This window comes from Eulemur rufifrons, chromosome 8 (genome assembly GCF_041146395.1).
Source record: "Eulemur rufifrons isolate Redbay chromosome 8, OSU_ERuf_1, whole genome shotgun sequence".
Classification (NCBI taxonomy): Eukaryota; Metazoa; Chordata; class Mammalia; order Primates; family Lemuridae; genus Eulemur; species Eulemur rufifrons.
In genome coordinates, this window is record NC_090990.1 from 49219072 (window position 1) to 49236475 (window position 17404).

The 17404-nt window shown below is 36.1% G+C and overlaps 1 protein-coding gene across 2 annotated transcripts in view; it reads left to right on the plus strand.

Moving 5' to 3' along the window:
* RAVER2 (ribonucleoprotein, PTB binding 2) overlaps window positions 1-17404 on the plus strand; it is a 78354-nt gene that overhangs the window by 19769 nt on the left and 41181 nt on the right. For both annotated transcript variants that reach the window (XM_069480101.1, XM_069480102.1), the window contains exons 2-4: window positions 136-202; window positions 8809-9278; window positions 12162-12353. In XM_069480101.1, the coding sequence (XP_069336202.1) occupies window positions 136-202; window positions 8809-9278; window positions 12162-12353 (729 nt within the window). The remainder of the gene's footprint in view (window positions 1-135; window positions 203-8808; window positions 9279-12161; window positions 12354-17404) is intronic.

The window sequence follows — 17404 nt, forward strand, 5'->3', positions numbered from 1 at the left end:
AGCTATATGACCTTGGCAGCTTGACTTCACTCTGTTCTTCCAGAGTTTTAATAAAAGAAGTGAATCTAGTGCCTAGTATCTACTAAAAGATTATTATTTATGTGTTTATTGAATTTGTGGTTTTGTCTTTTTCAGGAGGTTCATGATTTGCTAAAAGACTATGAGTTAAAGTATTGTTATGTGGACAGAAATAAACGAACAGGTAAGATTTCAGTTCTAAGCATCTAATTTCATTTTGATCTACATGTATTCATCATAGAACAAAAAAGCTTAGTGTCCTTTCATGCTTAAATGAAATTCTTAAGCATTAAATCATATAAATGTTATACAATTTATTTTCTGAAAGTAAGATTAGTATTCTAAATTTTAATCACATAAATTAATATATTACTAGATATATGAATTTTTATAATGAATGTTCTGTTATAATGAGTGTTTTTCATAAAATGTCATAGGGTTTGATGTCCCTATGATATTTTAATGATATATTTCTGGACTTAGGGAATGAACTGTGTGATTTGACCTTTAGCTGGACAAATTGGGAAACTTGCTTAGTTTTTCTGGGTATTAGTTCTATATTGTGAGACTAAAAGACTAAACTAGATTATTTCCTTTGTGTGCATGTGATATTTAATTGTTTAAAAGCATCTTTTTGAGATAATGAAGAAAATAAAGTATGGAGGATGATATAACCACTGTGTACACATCTACTCCCAAATTAGCAATGTTAATATTTTGTTAATATATTTGTATATAGATGCTACAGTGTAAAGTAGATTTATTGACTATTTTCAGGTTTTTTAAAGAAATAGTAAAAACGAACATTACAGATACAGATGAAATTCAGTTTCTGCTACTAATTCCATTTCCTCCGTCCCTCCTTATGAAAACGCTTATGGATTGGAAGCATTTTTTCCAATCTCTGCTGTTATATTGTGGTAGTCATTATAGCTGTTTGCAGATTCTTGTTCTTTTTTGTTCTGGGCACAGGTAAGATAGTACTTACCTGTCCCTCTTTGAAGTTAGGAGTGGACTTGTGATATGCTTTTTTTTTTTTTTTTTTGAGACAGAGTCTCACTCTGTTGCCCAGGCTAGAGTGAGTGCCGTGGCGTCAGCCTAGCTCACAGCAACCTCAAACTCCTGAGCTCAAGCGATCCTCCTGTCTCAGCCTCCCGAGTAGTTGGGACTACAGGCATGCACCACCATGCCCGGCTAATTTTTTCTATATATATTTTTAGCTGTCCATATAATTTGTTTCTATTTTTAGTAGAGATGGGGTCTCGCTCTTGCTCAGGCTGGTCTCGAACTCCTGAGCTCAAACGATCCGCCCACCTCGGCCTCCCAGAGTGCTAGGATTACAGGCATGAGCCACCACGCCCGGCCATGATATGCTTTTTGATGAAGGAAACAAGGATGGAAATGACATGCATCCCTTCTAGGGGGAAGCTTTCAGGGCCAGCATGTGATTCACTGCTCCCCCTTCCCCCTGCTAAAGTAATCAGGGAAGGTAACGGAGCCTCTTTCAACCTAGGTCTTAGAGCAACTATAAAGAGCAAAGCTTCCTTCCTTCCTTCCTTACCTTCAGCATGGGATATATAGCATGAACAAGAAGAAAACCTTTTGTTTTGTTATGTCATTGAGATTGTGGGCCTGTTTCTTACCACATTATCTTGACTAATACCTGTAATTTTACCATTTATGTGTATAGGTATATATAAAATAGTATTATTCCGTGTCTTCTTTTAAGCTTTTCGTAAATGATGTACTACTGTGTTTTATTTAGCAACTTACTTTTTTGTTTTTAACTCAATGTTGTTTTCAGATCTTTCCACATTGATGTATGTGACTCTAGTTCATTGATTTAAACTGCTACATATAATTGTCATGTGAATTTATCACAATTAATGTATCCATTACATTAATTCAGGATAGGCATTCAGGAAGCTTTAATATTACATTAATTCAGGAAGCTTTAACTTTTCCAGTATTTCAAATGATGTTGCAATGAATGTCCTTTTAGTTGTCTATTATATGCTTCAACTGTTTCTCCATAATTGAAGTGCGAAGTCATAGGTATGTACAATTTCAATGTTACTAGATAGCGACAAAGGGATTAGAGGTAACAGTCTTCACAGCTCACATGTAGCCAGGAATGGTGGCATTTCTACTAGCCAGGATGATAAACCTCATAATTTGTGGGACATCAGGAGGAATACTCAGGGTTTTGTCTCAAGAGTGGGGAAAATGAACTCTAAGACTAATGATGTTCTTGTCTTACCTAACAAAACTTAAAAACAAGACCAGAAAGGATCAAACTGTTTCCTGGTAACTTAGCACATCCTGGAACAAAACTTAAGAATATTTATATGAATACAGAAACATCTGACATCCAACAAGGTAAAATTTACGATGTCTGACATCCAATAAAAAAATACTAGACACAGTGAAGAAGCAGGAAAATACAACGTATAATGAAGAGAAAAATAAATAAACTGAAACTAGCCTAGAAGGGACACAGATGAATTAATGAAAATGGACATTCAACCAGTTTTTATAACTGTGTTCCATGTGCATAAGAAGTTATAGTAAAGATTAAACATGGTAAATAAGGGCATGGAATACGTAAAAAATTATCCAAATCAAACTTCTAGAGATGAAAATTACAATGTATGAAGTGAAAAATACACTGGTGGTTTTCTTTTATGCTGATTGGTGTATAATGCAGATCTGAGTACTTCCTGCAGGACAGGTCTAGTCTTGACAAATTCCCTTAGTGTTTGCTTGTGTGAAAAAGTCTTTATTTCTCCCTCATATAAAAAACTTAGTTTTTCAGGATACAAAATTCTTCATTGGCCATTATTTTGTTTAAGAAGACTGAAGATGAGGTTAGCTTTATGGGTTTTCCTTTGTAAGTTACCTGTGGCTCCCAGGAGTTCCTCCTTCTTGTTTATTTTGGCCAGTCTGATGACTATGTGTCGTGGTGATTGCCTCTTTATGATGAATCTCCCAGGTATTCGTTGAGCTTCTTGTACCTGGATATCTAAATTTCTAGCAAAACCAGGGAAGTTTTCCTCAATTATTCCCTCAAATAGGCTTTATAACCCTTGTGTGTTTTCTTCACTCTCAGGGATGCCTGTAAGTCTTATATTTGGCCTCTATACATAATCCCATATTTCTTGTAGGCTTTATTCTTTCCTCTTAATTCTCTGTTCTTTATCTTTGACTGACTTGTTTAATTCGAAGGTTGTTAACTGGAGACCATTGTCCTAAGTATCACAAGAATGGGAAAACAAACACCACATGTACTCACTATTAAATTGGAACTGACCAGTCAGCACCGATGTGCACAGATGGAAGTAAAACTCAACAGAAATCATGCAGGTGGGAGGGGAGAGAAGAGGATAGGTGAAATCATACCTAACAGGTACAGTGTACACTATTTGGGTGATGGGCACACTTATAACTTGGACTCAGGCAGTACAAAAGCAATCCATGTAACCAAAACATTTGTACTCTTTGTACCCCCATAATATTCTGAAATTGAAAAACAAAAAGGATAAAAAAAATGAAAAATATACTGGATAGGATTAACAGTAGAGTAGACATTGTAGAAGAAAAGATTAATAAACTTGAAAACAATGATAGAGACTATCCAAAATGAAACAGAGAGAAAAAAGACTGTAATACATGAAGAGAGTATCAGTGAACTGTGGGACAACTTCGAGAATCCAAATGTTAGAGTCCCTGTTGCAGGGGGAAAGAGAAGGTAGTACAGAAAAAATATTTGAAGAATTAATGGCGAAAAATTTTTGACATAGGATGAAAACTCTAATCCCAGAGATCCATAAAGCTCAACTAACCCCAAAAACAAAAGCATGAAGAAAACTACAAGGTACATTATAATCAAATTGCTATAATTAGCGATAAAGAGAAAAATCTTAAAACCAGCCAGAATAAAGGATACTTTACATTTAGAGGGGCAAAGATAAAGATAACCACAGATTTCTTGGAAACAACACAAGTGAGAAGACCATGGGGCATCATCTTTTCTTTGTTTACTAAAAGAAAACAAAGGTCAGCATAGGATTTTTTACCCCTAGAAAATATCTTTCAAAAATGAGGTGAAATAAAGATGTTTTTCAGTCACACAAAAGTTGAAAGAATTCATCACCATTAAACTTGCATTATAAGAGTTACTTCAGGAAATCCTTCAAGCAGGAAGATACAGTTGATGGAAATCTGGACCTATAGAACAAAGTGACAAATACCAGATGTGGTCATTACACTGGTAAAGACTTTTTTCTTAATATTTAAATCTCTTTAAAAGGTAATTGTTAAAAACAAAATAACACTGTATTGTGAGGTTTATAATACATGTAGAAATAAAATATATTAATGGTAGGGGAGAAATGGAAGCATACTGTTACAAATTTCTTATGCAGTACCTGAAGTAGTATAATTCCACTTGACAGTAGACTGTGATAAGTTAAACATGTATACTATAAGCCCTAAATCACCCTCCTGCCTAGATGGGAGGATTGCTTGAGGCCTGGAATTTGAGACCAGGCTGGGCAACATTGCGACACTCTGTCTCTGCATACAAAAAACAACATTAGCCAGGTGTGGTGTGCACCTCTAGTCCCAGCTACTCAAGAGGCTGAGGTGGGAGGATTGCTTGAGCCTGAGAGTTTGAGGCTGCAGTGACGGTGACGTATGACTACCCTATTGCACTCCAGCCTGGGTGCCAGAATGAGACCCTGTCTCTTAAAAAAAAAGAAAGAAAAAGAAAAAAGAGGAAAAGCTACAGAAATAAAGAAAAAAGGATGGATTCAAGACCTATTTGAAGGGTGGAATTTGAAGATTCTTTTTTATATTGGAGACGAGGGAGACAGGGTCTAGGTTAACTGCCAGGTTTCTGATTTGTGAATGTGGTGCTACCAACTGAAGTAGGGGATAGAGGAAGATGAGCAGGATTGGGATTGGGGTGGGCTCAGGGATAGGATGCTGATCCTGAGTTATGCTTGAGAGTCAGTGTGCACATATATAGGAAAGGGAAAGTTGGAAACACAGATTTGGGAGTTAAAAGGGTATAGGACGACTTCTTTGAGTCCTCAGACAAGGTTATTTTGCTCTATTTAATTGCTTTCATAGCTCCTCATACTTCTTTGCTGATACCACATTTGTAACTCTTTGTTAAATGTCTAGCGTCCCCTTTTGGATTGTGAGTTCTGTTGAAAGAGATCTTACCTGTTCTGTTCACCAGCGCATTTCCGGTGTCTAACTTGGTACCTGGCACCTGATACTGAGTAAATAGGAATGGGCATGATTGCTTGAGGGGAAGAGGGCGTGGAGTGAGAGAGGAGAGATTCAGTGGTTTGGGACTGCCAGATATGGCCACACAGGTGTTACCATGAGTGCATCTGTCAGGAAGGCACTCTAAGGAGTACCACCCTACAGATGTGAGTGGAGGAGAAAGATCTAGAAAGGAAATAGAGGAAGGGGTGTTTGGTCAGTTATGAGTAGAATCAGGAAAGAGTATATCAAGGAAGTTAAGGAAGGGGGAATGATTAACAGTTTCAAGTGCCCTGAGAATTAAAGTCAAGTAGAGCTAATGATTTTGTGGGCTGATATAGGAACGTAACCCGTATTTACAAACTGTTGACTCATATCCTTGTTTTAGAAAAATAGAGTTAAGTGGTATTTTATGTCAGCATAAGGAAAAAAGACATAGAATCAAAACAATTCCAGCCCTTTTTTAAAAGGGTGCTGGAAACCAACAGATAGTCTCAGTAAGGGCAGCAGAGCCATTTTTTCTCTAGTGTTGGAAGAGTTAGCTGTTCCTTTGGCAATAGGTTCCTTGCATGTGGAGACCATGTTAAATGACAAATGTGTTTTTCTAAATGTTAGCATCACACTCAGTGTGGTGAGATGCTCTCACTCTGAGAGCTGCATGGGCACTAAGAGCAACTGAGGGAAGAGCAGACTGAGTGAAATGACAGGCAAATTGCCCATGCTATTTAAATGCCTTCTTTTTCTCTTTATATATATATATGCCATTTACAACATATTACCACGTTGTTCTAATTTAATTTGAGTAAATGAAATGCTCACATGGAGCAACTTCACAGTATGTTCTAGAGGGAGAGGGAGGAACTCTTAGAGAGCAATTGATTTGTAATTTGTGGATTGTCCTGTGTTATTTCTTTTAACGGGGGCTTTAAATTTTTCCTGTACAATTGGTCAAAATATTTTATGTTCTTTTATGACAACAGATTAAACAAATTGATGGTTAAAATTTAATTTTATCATATGTGAATGTGCATTTTTCATTGATTTAGAACCTTATATTTGTATCATGTTTTTGATTATATAAATTGTCATATTGCATTTGTTGCTTGATGCTGTAACAATTTCATTTGGTAGACAGGACAAGTGCTTTTTATTGTTTCATAAAGACATAAAGTTAAGTTTCTTATCCAAGATTAGAATCCTGTAATTTTTTCATTTGATATTGTTCATCAAAAAAGTATATCAGAGATACAAACAAGTGGAAAAACATATGATGCTCATGAATCGGTAGAATCAACATTGTTAAAATGTTCATACTACCTAAAGTGATTTACAGATTCAATGCAATTCCCATCAAAATACCAACATCCTATTTTACAGAGCTAGAAAAAATAATTCTATGTTTCGTATAGAACCAGAAAAGAGCCAAACAGCCAAAGCATCCTTAAGCAAAAGGAACAAATTGGGAGGCATCACCTTACCAGACTTCAAACTATACTGCAAGGCTGTAGTAACTAAATCAGCATGGTAGTGGCACAAAAATAGAGGCATAGACCAGTGGAACAGAACAGAAAACCCAGATATAAAACTATCCACATATAACCATCTGATCCTTGACAAAGCAGACAACAATATACACTGGGGAAAAGAATCCTTATGCAATAAATGGTGCTGGGAAAATTGGATAGCCACATGCAGAAGAATGAAACAGGATCCTTATCTCTCACCACTTACAAAAATTAATTCAAGATGGATAAAGGACTTAAATGTAAGGCATGAAACTATAAGAATTCTAGAAGAAAATGTGGGGAAAACTCTTCTAGATACTGACCTAGGCAAAGAATTTATGAAGAAGATCCCAAAGGCAATCACAAAAACACCAGAAATGAATAAAGGGGACTTGATTAAATTAAAACGCTCTACACAGCCAAGGAAATAATTAACAGAGCAAATAGCCTATAGAATGGGAGAAAATGTTTGCAAGCTATGTGTCTGATAAAGAGCTAATAACCAGAATCTACAAAGAACTCAAGCAAATCAGCAAGAAAAAAATCAAGCAACCCTATTAAAAAGTGGGTAAAAGACACGAACAGAAGCCTTTCAAAAGAAGATAGACAAATTGTCAATAAACATATGAAAAAATGATCAACATCACTAATCATCAGGGAAATGCAAATTAAAACCACAATGAGATATAATACCTTATTCCAATCAGAATGGTCTTTATTTAAAAGTCCAAAAACAGTAGATGCTGCTATGGATGCAGGGAGAAAGGAACACTTATACACCATTGATGGGACTGCAAATTAGTACAACCTCTATGGAAAATGGTATGGAGATTCCTCAGAGACCTTAAAGTCAACCTACATATGATCCAGCAATCCCATTACTGGGTATTTACCCAAAGGAAAAGAAGTCATTTTATCAAAAAGACACCTGCACTTGAATGTTTATTGCAGCACAATTTACAATTTTGCGAAAATGTGGAATCAGCCCAAGTACCCATCAATTCACAAGTGAATTAACAAAATGTGGTATATGTATACTATGGAGTAATACTCAGGCATAAAAAAGGTTGTATTAATACCTTTTGCAGCAATTTGGATGGAACTGGAGACCACTATTTAAATGAGGGATCTGAAGAATGGAAAAACAAATACCACATGTACTCATTATTAAATTGGAACTAACCAGTGAGCTCACACATGCATAGAAGGAAATAAAACTAAATGGAAATCAACCAGGGGGGGATGGAGAGGAAGGGATGGGCAAAAACCTATGTAACGGGTACAATGAACAATTTCTGGGTGACAGGCACTCCTATAACGTGACTCAAGCTTTGTAAAAACGATTCATGTAACCACAATTATTTGTACCTGTAATACTTAAAAAAAAAGTATATCAAGTTGTATATGTGTGTGTGTTGTTTCAATCTAATTAATATGATTTCAAGGAAATGTATATGAATTGGAGAAAGAACTGGCCTCCTTTGAGCATCTGTTGGTCTTTTTGCTGTACCTTCATTTTTTCAGGTCCTTGCTATCAAACAGGGTCTTTTAGAACTCTCTTGAAATAAAAAAAGGTTTTGTAACCTCATTTTATTCCAGTGAGGGTTTTTATAAATGCTTCATAAAATGTTGTATCACTGGTTGTTGGGAAGAAAAATTAAGTATGTGTGTGGTTGGAAAAGATTATTTAAAAAATCAAAAAAATCCCAGAACATTTTAGGATTTTACAGTGAAACACCTAATATAGTTCCTATACTTTCTATTTAGGTTACAGGTCATAAAATTAGTTTAGTGGATTTGTCAGCATTAAAAAACATAGGAAAATAGAATAAAAATTATCAGTATATTGTATATAGTAGGGGTATTACTTAATGATAGTTTTGTTTCAGAAAAAAATATATGTGTGTACTAAGTTACAGACATAAAATATATTTCTTACTGTGGGTCACAGCCAAAAAAGTTTGAAAACACTGGCCTAGAAAGCTCTTTAATTCATTTTATTATCTTCCAGCTTTTGTTACGTTATTGAATGGAGAACAAGCACAGAATGCAATTCAGACATTTCATCAATATTCTTTTCGAGGAAAAGACTTAATAGTCCAGCTCCAGCCAACAGATGCTTTGCTGTGTATTACCAACCTGCCCATTTCTTTTACATTAGAAGAGTTTGAAGAACTTGTTCGTGCTTATGGAAATATCGAGAGATGTTTTCTGGTCTACAGTGAAGTTACTGGCCATTCCAAAGGCTATGGATTTGTGGAATACATGAAAAAGGACTTTGCTGCAAAGGCTAGATTGGAGCTATTGGGTAAACAGTTGGGAGCATCAGCACTCTTTGCACAATGGATGGATGTTAATCTATTGGCCTCAGAGCTCATTCATTCTAAGTGCCTTTGTATTGATAAACTCCCTAGTGACTACAGGGATTCAGAAGAACTGTTGCAATTTTTTTCCAGTGTCCATAAACCTGTGTTTTGCCAGGTACGTATTTTTAAGAGATCATTAGAAATTTATAAAAATATATGCATATGTATCTATTTTACATGCACTTACAAATTTATCATACCTGTATGAATATCACAGTGAATAGTTAATTCTGTTTTAGTCGGCAATTAAGACTTTAATGTTATGGGAAATTTTAAATCAGTTCCTTCTGTTGACAGGCCAGAGTATATTGTTAGGTAGTTAAGTATGCCTTAGCAAATCCATTACTTACTCATTCACCTTCTCATTCCATCCATTTGTCCCACTATTTACCCATTGATCCATTCACCTATCCAACTCTGACTTACCATCTTCTCTGTGCCAGACACTATGCCAAGTGTCAGAAATGCAAAGAATAAAAAGATACTCTATCTCAAAACCTCATCATTCTGGAGAAGAGACTGACAAGTAAGCAAATAATCGCAAACCCTGTATGAAGAGTGATATAATGGAGGAAAAGAAAAATATTATCAGGTTTAAAAAGAATTGTATAACTCTGTTTTAATGGGGTCATGGTAGGTGAGACATTTAGAGAAGATCCTGAAAACTGACAACACTGGTGAGAATTTTAAAGCTCTTTATCACTGTAAAATTAAATATATCCTAATAAATAGAAATGTATACTGTATAGAATTCCTTTCTTTACAGGTTTTATATAACAGCTAATCAATTCTTTCTCTCTTGCTTCTCTTCATTTCTTCCTTCTCTCTCTTCCCTTTACTGCCTTTTCTTCTGTACTCCTCCTTTTTCTTTTCAATCATACATTTGTTGAGTTCTTAGTATTGCAGTAGAAATTTTGAACTTGGAGTGTATATATATTTTATGATTTTTAAAAAATGTATGATAAAATTATGTTCAACATGAAGTATTAATATATCTACATTGTGGCTGGTTAAATCTAGCTAATGAACATTTGTACTATCTCACATAGTTATCATTTTTGTGGTGAGAATATCTACTGTCTTAGCATTTTTAAGAATACAATATATTGTTATTATAACTATAGTCACCGTGTTGTACAAAATATCTTTTTAACCCATTTCTCCTATCTCATTGACATTTTGTATACTTTGACCAACATCTGTCCAATACCTCCACCTGCCGGCAGTCGCCCCAGCCCCTGGTAACCACCATTCTACTCTCTACTTCTGTGAGATCAGCTTGTTTAGATTCTACACATGAGTGAGATCCTGGAATAATGTGTATTTTTAAGATTAGTGCTGCCATCTTTTTCCTATATCTCTATCCCTCTAATGTCAATATAATAAGCATCAAACTTTCCAAACTGTATAAAATTAGAATATTTTGTGACAAATCTTTTACTCAATCTTTGTCCAGTTATTAAAAGTTGATTGGCTTCTTGAGGTGCTATTCTTGAATACTAAGAATTATGTAATGTTGTCATCCTGTGGCTGTACATAATTCTTTGTACCTTTAGTTGAGGCCTTTGAAGCAAATGTGAGGGAAAAGCCGTTTATCATGAATTGTGTTTGAATTATGAATCCCACAATTAGAGGGATCTTAACAAAATCATATTCGAATTACGAATCCCAGAGTTGGAAGGGACCTTAGAGATTATCTAGTCTAGCTTTACACCTGATAGAAAAATGTTTGCTACAGTATATTTTTGAGTGACTATTTAGCTTCTGCTAAATATTCAAAATAATAGAACATTGACTAGATTACAAGTCAGACCATTATATCTTTGAATGGCCCTCATAGTGAACCTAAGCAGTTCTCCCTGAAACTACTGATTCTAGGGACTAAAAATGATTTTGTCTTTTGAAAGACTCAGACGATATTATAATTTATATAGGTATGAAGATCATCATAAAGAAGCAGGAATAGTAAAAAATATTTTTAAAGTTTCCAAACGATTAATGAAATAACTCAGGATTGGAAAAAGTTTTATAGAGGAAAAGACATTTAAGGACAGTTTTAAAGGGAAGATGTAGTGTGAAGGAAAACTAAAAATTTGGTCTAAACCTAGAAGAAAGTAAAAAAAAGTTAAGCTTCAAAAATAAGAGAAAAGAAACTAAAAAGGACTAAGAAATGATTTAATTATAATATCAAAGACATACCAAGCTGAATTTTGTCACATTTATCTGTTTATATCATAAATATATTAAAGATAATTCAGACATATTCAAAACTTAGAAACGTTTTAGTGTCTCATTCTGTTCTATTTTTGCTCTTTGTACCAGTCTTTACAGATCCAGGACTTTAGTATCTTTGTGTACACTTTTACAGGTGGATGACTGGAGATAAATTGAGTTCTACATGGCAAGGATTTATTTAGGGCACATTCAGAATAATAAAAGTTGTATGGTGGTGTGGTATTTTAACAAACCCGGGCACAATTTTCCTAAATAAGGCTTGCTTTGGTACACTTGATGAAATTCCTGGGATCTACCTAAAACATTGTTGTTCCTACCTTTCATCTCAATAATATTAACTATTTTACATTGACTTGTGATCAAATATTATATAATTGTTCAGTGTGTTTCATTGTCCATGTATCTCGTAAATTTTGTTTTAAAGAAAGTTTTAATTATTATGTCCTCATTTTTCCTATAAATTATCAGTTATATATATTTCTTAATATGTAGGGACTCTTACCATTTGGGCTTTGACTGTTAAAACAAATTAGAAAATCAAAGAATTAAAAAGAAACTTTACAGATTCTTGTTTATCTTCCTGTCTTCAGGAAGAACTGCATCTAAGCAATCAGTAAACTTTATTTTCATAGAGAAAGAGTACATTATTTTCACCAGTATCATGCTCTGATATACTTCTTCTTGGATTTGAAAATTATATATTGTAAATAAATGTTTGTAAATAAATATCAGAATTCCCTTTTAATAAAATGTATCCCATCAGCTTGCACAGGATGAAGGTAGTTACGTTGGCGGCTTTGCGGTGGTTGAATATAACACGGCAGGGCAGGCTGAGGAGGTTCAGCAAGCAGCAGATGGGGTTACCATCAAGGGAAGCAAAGTCCAGGTTTCCTTCTGTGCCCCAGGAGCACCAGGGCGAAGTACGTTGGCAGCATTGATAGCGGCTCAACGAGTGGTAAGCTGTTTCTCGTTTTTTTCTCTTTTAGGATACTGAAGATTCTAATAACTGTTTTAATTTATCTAATCCAGGGGGAGTGATGGGGAGCGGCTATAAATACAGATGACGCTTCACTTGCTCACTTCTTGCTGTGTGGCCTGGTTCCTAACAGACCATGGACCAGTATCGGTCCATGGCCTGGGGGTTGGGGACCGCAGATCTAACCTATCCAAAGTGATTGATCATTGATTGGATCATCACTACATTTCCATTATATTGAAGACATTTTTCTTTTTTAAAAAAAGTTGACAGCCGGGCATGGTGGCTCATGCCTATAATCATAGCACTCTGGGAGGTTGAGGTGAGAGTATCGCTTGAGCTCAGGAGTTCAAGACCAGCCTGAGCAAGAGTTAGACCCTGTCTCTACTAAAAATAGAAAAAATTAGCTGGGTGCAGTGGTACACACCTGTAGTATCAGCTACTCAGGAGACTGAGGCAGGAGGATCGCTTGAGCCCAAGTGTTTGAGGTTGCAGTGAGCTATGGTGATGCCACTGCATTCTAGCAGCGGGGCGACTGAGCGAGACTCTGTCTCAAAAAAAAAAAAAAAAAGTTGCTAAATGGTATCTTTGTCAAATCAAGCCAGAAGATGTCACAAAAAAAGAAATTGTATTTAGTAAATGTTTAGTATGTTTATATTCATCTTGAGAATTTCATCTGAAGGAATTTCATTCAGTGAATATTTGAGTTTGTGTTCAGTTCTAAGTTTTCAGTGTAACATGCCTCTTTTTTCAAGAAGTTTTAATAAATGTCCATTGTATAAGTAGAGGAAGACATGCCTACTTTTGCTGACATGGCATATTGTACCTGCTTTTTTATAGCAACTGTCTACTTACTCCTCTCTGCTTCTCTAACCTGGAAGTTCCTTGGAGGTAGAGACTATTCCTTCTTCACAGTTTTTAACCCTATATTTAGCATAGTAAATATTCATTGACTGAATGAAGGAATATACTTTTGAAGGAATTGGGGGAGACTTTATGATGAAGATGACATTTGAGTGTGATATTTAAGGATGGATAAGATATTGATGTGTTGATGGGGGTGGAGGATAGGATTGCCAGACAAATACAGATTTTGCATGAGACATACTTCTATCAAAAAATTATTCATTGTTTACCTGAACTTTGAATTTAACTGGGCATCCTGTATTTTTACTTGCTAAATGTGACAACGCTAAGGCGGGAGAGTGAGTAGTCCCTCTAGGTGGAACAGAACCACCCACACAGTGGTATGAGCTGAATTCATACGCCTGCAGAACGGTAAGTGGTCTGGTTGGACAAGGTGTATACAGGGATGTTTGGATATAGGTTGATGCCAAAGCATCAAGAAGACTGTTGAGCACTCAGCTGGAGAATTTAGATGAATTTGATAAGCAGTGGGGAATTTATAAAATATATAAACAAGGTATTGACAGGATCATAGTTAAGCCATCAAGAGATTTGTCTGAAAGTGACTGCAGATGAACTGGAGAAAGAGGAGGTTAGAGGAGGGAGGCAGAGACAGGAGGTTGCTGTTATCCTCTACGCTCCAATCTCCCGCCCTCCTCCTTCTACTCTTTGACCTCACCTTTGGTCTTGGATCTCTTCTCCCGTTTTTCTTGGTTTGTCTGTCCCCTCATAGGTTCTTCTGTCATTCTTATGTCCTTGCTTGCATAATTCACTACTACAGCCATTCGTTCACTATCAACTTCATTTCCTCTGGTTGTCTCTTTTTTGGATTTGATTTGCTGAGTTTACAGTTCTGAGTCCATCCAATCACCTACTTCTGAAGTCAGCGCTGTCTTCTTGTAGAAAAACAACTGGGTGGCTTGATGACACTATAAACGAGTGGCTATGTTTTTCGCTGGCCCTCCATCAAATCTCTAGATCATCTCTCATCAGCTCTTTTCTACCATTTTCTACAGCAACTGTCTAAAACCTTCACTCTATTCCTGCTTTTGTCCTTTCTCCCAGATGATCTTGGCTCCTACCTCATAGAGATGTGAAGACTCTGTTGGACTCATTCATTCAACTGTTCTTCCCCCGACCCCCCGCCACCAGCAAATGTGCCTCCGTTTTTCACTTCCTTCTCTCTTCAATAGCATTCATCCCACAAGTACTTATTTGGAACCCACTATGTGCTAGGCACTGTTAGAGAAGTTTAGGATTCATCAGTGAACAAGGCCTGTAAATGTCCCTGCTCTCTGTGGAGGATGAGCTGTGCCTTGTGCTGCCAAAGCAGGAGTTCATGACCACATCGCCATCCTCAGAGCTCTTGATCCTCACCTTTCTGCTGATTTTCACCTGTTGCTCCACTAGTTCCATCCCATCTGCTAGAAACATGCTCAAGTCTTTTCCTTTAAAAATTCTCTTTATAATCATGTAACCAGAGTTTCTTGAACAATTAGGCCCCATGCATTGCTACCATTTCTTAATTCCCCCTTTCCCTCTCAGCCTAATCCAATGTAGTTTCTGCCTCCCTTATTCAAGTGAATGTGTTCTCATTAAGATTAACAGGGGTTTATTAATATTCACATCTAGTGGGGATTTTTCAGTCTTTTATTGCTTGGTCTCTTTGCAACATTTAAAACTCTCTACTACCTTGAATTCTTTTTTTTTTTCCCAATAGAAAAATGATGTCATATTTTTATTTTTTTTATTTCAGCATATTATGGGGGTACAAATGTTTAGGTTATGTGTATTGCCCTTGTCCCCCCCCCCACCCCCGAGTTAGAGCTTCAAGTGTGTCCCTCCCCCAGACGGTGTGCACTGTACCCATTAGGTGTGTATATACCCATCCCTTCCTCTCCCTGCATCTGCCCAACACCAGTGAATGTTATTACTATATGTGCACATAAGTGTTGATCAGTAAAAACCAATTTGATGGTGAGTACAGGTGGTGCTTGTTTTTCCATTCTTGGGATACTTCACTTAGTAGATTATTTTACCAAGGTATGTGTTTTTCCACCTTGAAAATTTTTTTTCTATTGTTGAAATGGCTACCTCAACTTTCTTTTGATTTATATTTGCCATTCTTTTATCAGCCTTTCTATATTTCTATATTATTTTGTTTTAGGTGTGTGTCTTGTAGTTAACATGTTGTTTTACCTTTTTAAAATATCAAATGTGAGCATCCCTGTCTTTAATTGGTGCATTTAGAGCAATGTATTGATTATTGTTCTGTTAGGATCATTTTTGCCATCTTATTTCATGTTTAACTGTACTTTTTCCCTTTATTTTCATTTCCCATCTACTTTGGATAGATAAGAATTTCTTCTGGTTTGAGAGTTACACATTCTATCTTTGCCCTCCTGGCAGTGGTCCCTAACTTACTAACAGCTCTTGGTTTGCCAGTACCTCTGTCTTCCCACTGAACTCATTCTTACCTCCGTCCGCTTCCTCCCTCCTCCCCTACCTACTCCCATATTGGTGTCTACATTTTTACTTTAGGATTGCCTTGATTTTTTTGTTGTTGTTTTTATGATTGTGGCTTTGTATGCAAGATTAAAATTACAATATTATATACCTTAATTTCCACGTATCATGTAATAACATCTTGCATTTATTTGTTTTTTACTAGAGTACTTCCTCTTAGGACATTTTGAAAGAGGGTATTCATGTGATAAAAACTTTTGAGAACTTGTATAGTTGGGAATATTTTTATTTCTTTTTTTATATTTAAATATTAGCTTAGATGAATCTCAGAATCTAGGTTCAGAGTTCTTTTCCTGTAACACTTTGAAAATATGAATTCATTGTCTTCTTGAATCCAGTGTTGATGCTTTGAGATAGAAGATGATATTAATCTGTTTTCTTTTTACTTTGGAGTATTTCTTTTTCCTTCCTTCCTTCTCACTGGAAGCTTTTAGCAGTTTTTCCTTGGCTTTGATGTTTTTAAATTGCATGCCAAAAATGTGCCTAGGTGTGTTTTTTCTTTAGTCATTATATTTGGGACACTGTCGATCCTTTCATTCTGTGGTCTTTAATTTTTCTTTAATAATGGGAAATTTCTCAGGCATATTTCTTCAAAGATTTCCTTCTTATTTTCATCTCCTTCAGGGACTCTTATTATATAGGTGTTAATCCTTTTCATACCCTTGCTTTTTCTTGTTTGTTAGAATTTTCTGTTTCCTTAACCCAATCTTTCAGATTGCTATTTTGTTTTTTAGTCACATACATCCTTCTGTTTAACCTCTGTTAACCTGTTAAAGCATAGGACACAGGTTAAGAATAATGCTTTGAGTTTCTTCAGTTTCCTCATCTATAGAATGGGGATCATAACACCTACCTTTATAGAATTGTTTTTTGAGGATTAAACGATCTAATCCATATAAAGTGCTTAGAACAAGACCAAGTCTATATAGTAAGTGAGAGCTGCTATTGTAATACTTTTTCTCAACATTTATGTCTTTCATACTTGATATTTCTCATTGGTTATTCTTTATAATTACTTGTTTTTGTTTCATATTACCTATAAAAATCCATTTTCTTTTTTAGAATGTCTGTTATGTTTATTTGACATTCTTATTGTATCCTATCCATTAATTCTGCTTTCTGTCTTACAGGTGGTTCCATTTGTTACCATTATTTTTTAGTGACTGCATTCTCCAGATGCCTAGCTATTTTTTTTTTTTAATGAATACATATTTCCCTGGGAGGAATGTCAGCTTCCTTATATGTCACTGTTTAGAGGTTGGGGGAAGGGAGGGAATCAGGAGAGAGCTAAAGCCTGGTCCTAGCTAGGGTGTAGGGAAGGCAGGCAAACACCTTGGGTCAGAGAAGCTCTGCCTTCACCATCTGGGCTTGACCACAGCCCTTTGGCCACCCCAGCCCTGCACTTTAGAGACCTTGTCTTCACCTCCATGCCCAACCCTGCTCTTTTCCAAATTCTGCCTTCTTCAGTTGTTACCCTGCCCAGCTGGTGGAGAAGGGAGGAACTGAGAAGGCTGGGGGAGCTAGGAAGATTTTCAGTGACCAGATGGTCTGCTGCATTCGGTGTTATCTGGCCCCCATTGTCTCTGGATTTTGTGTGC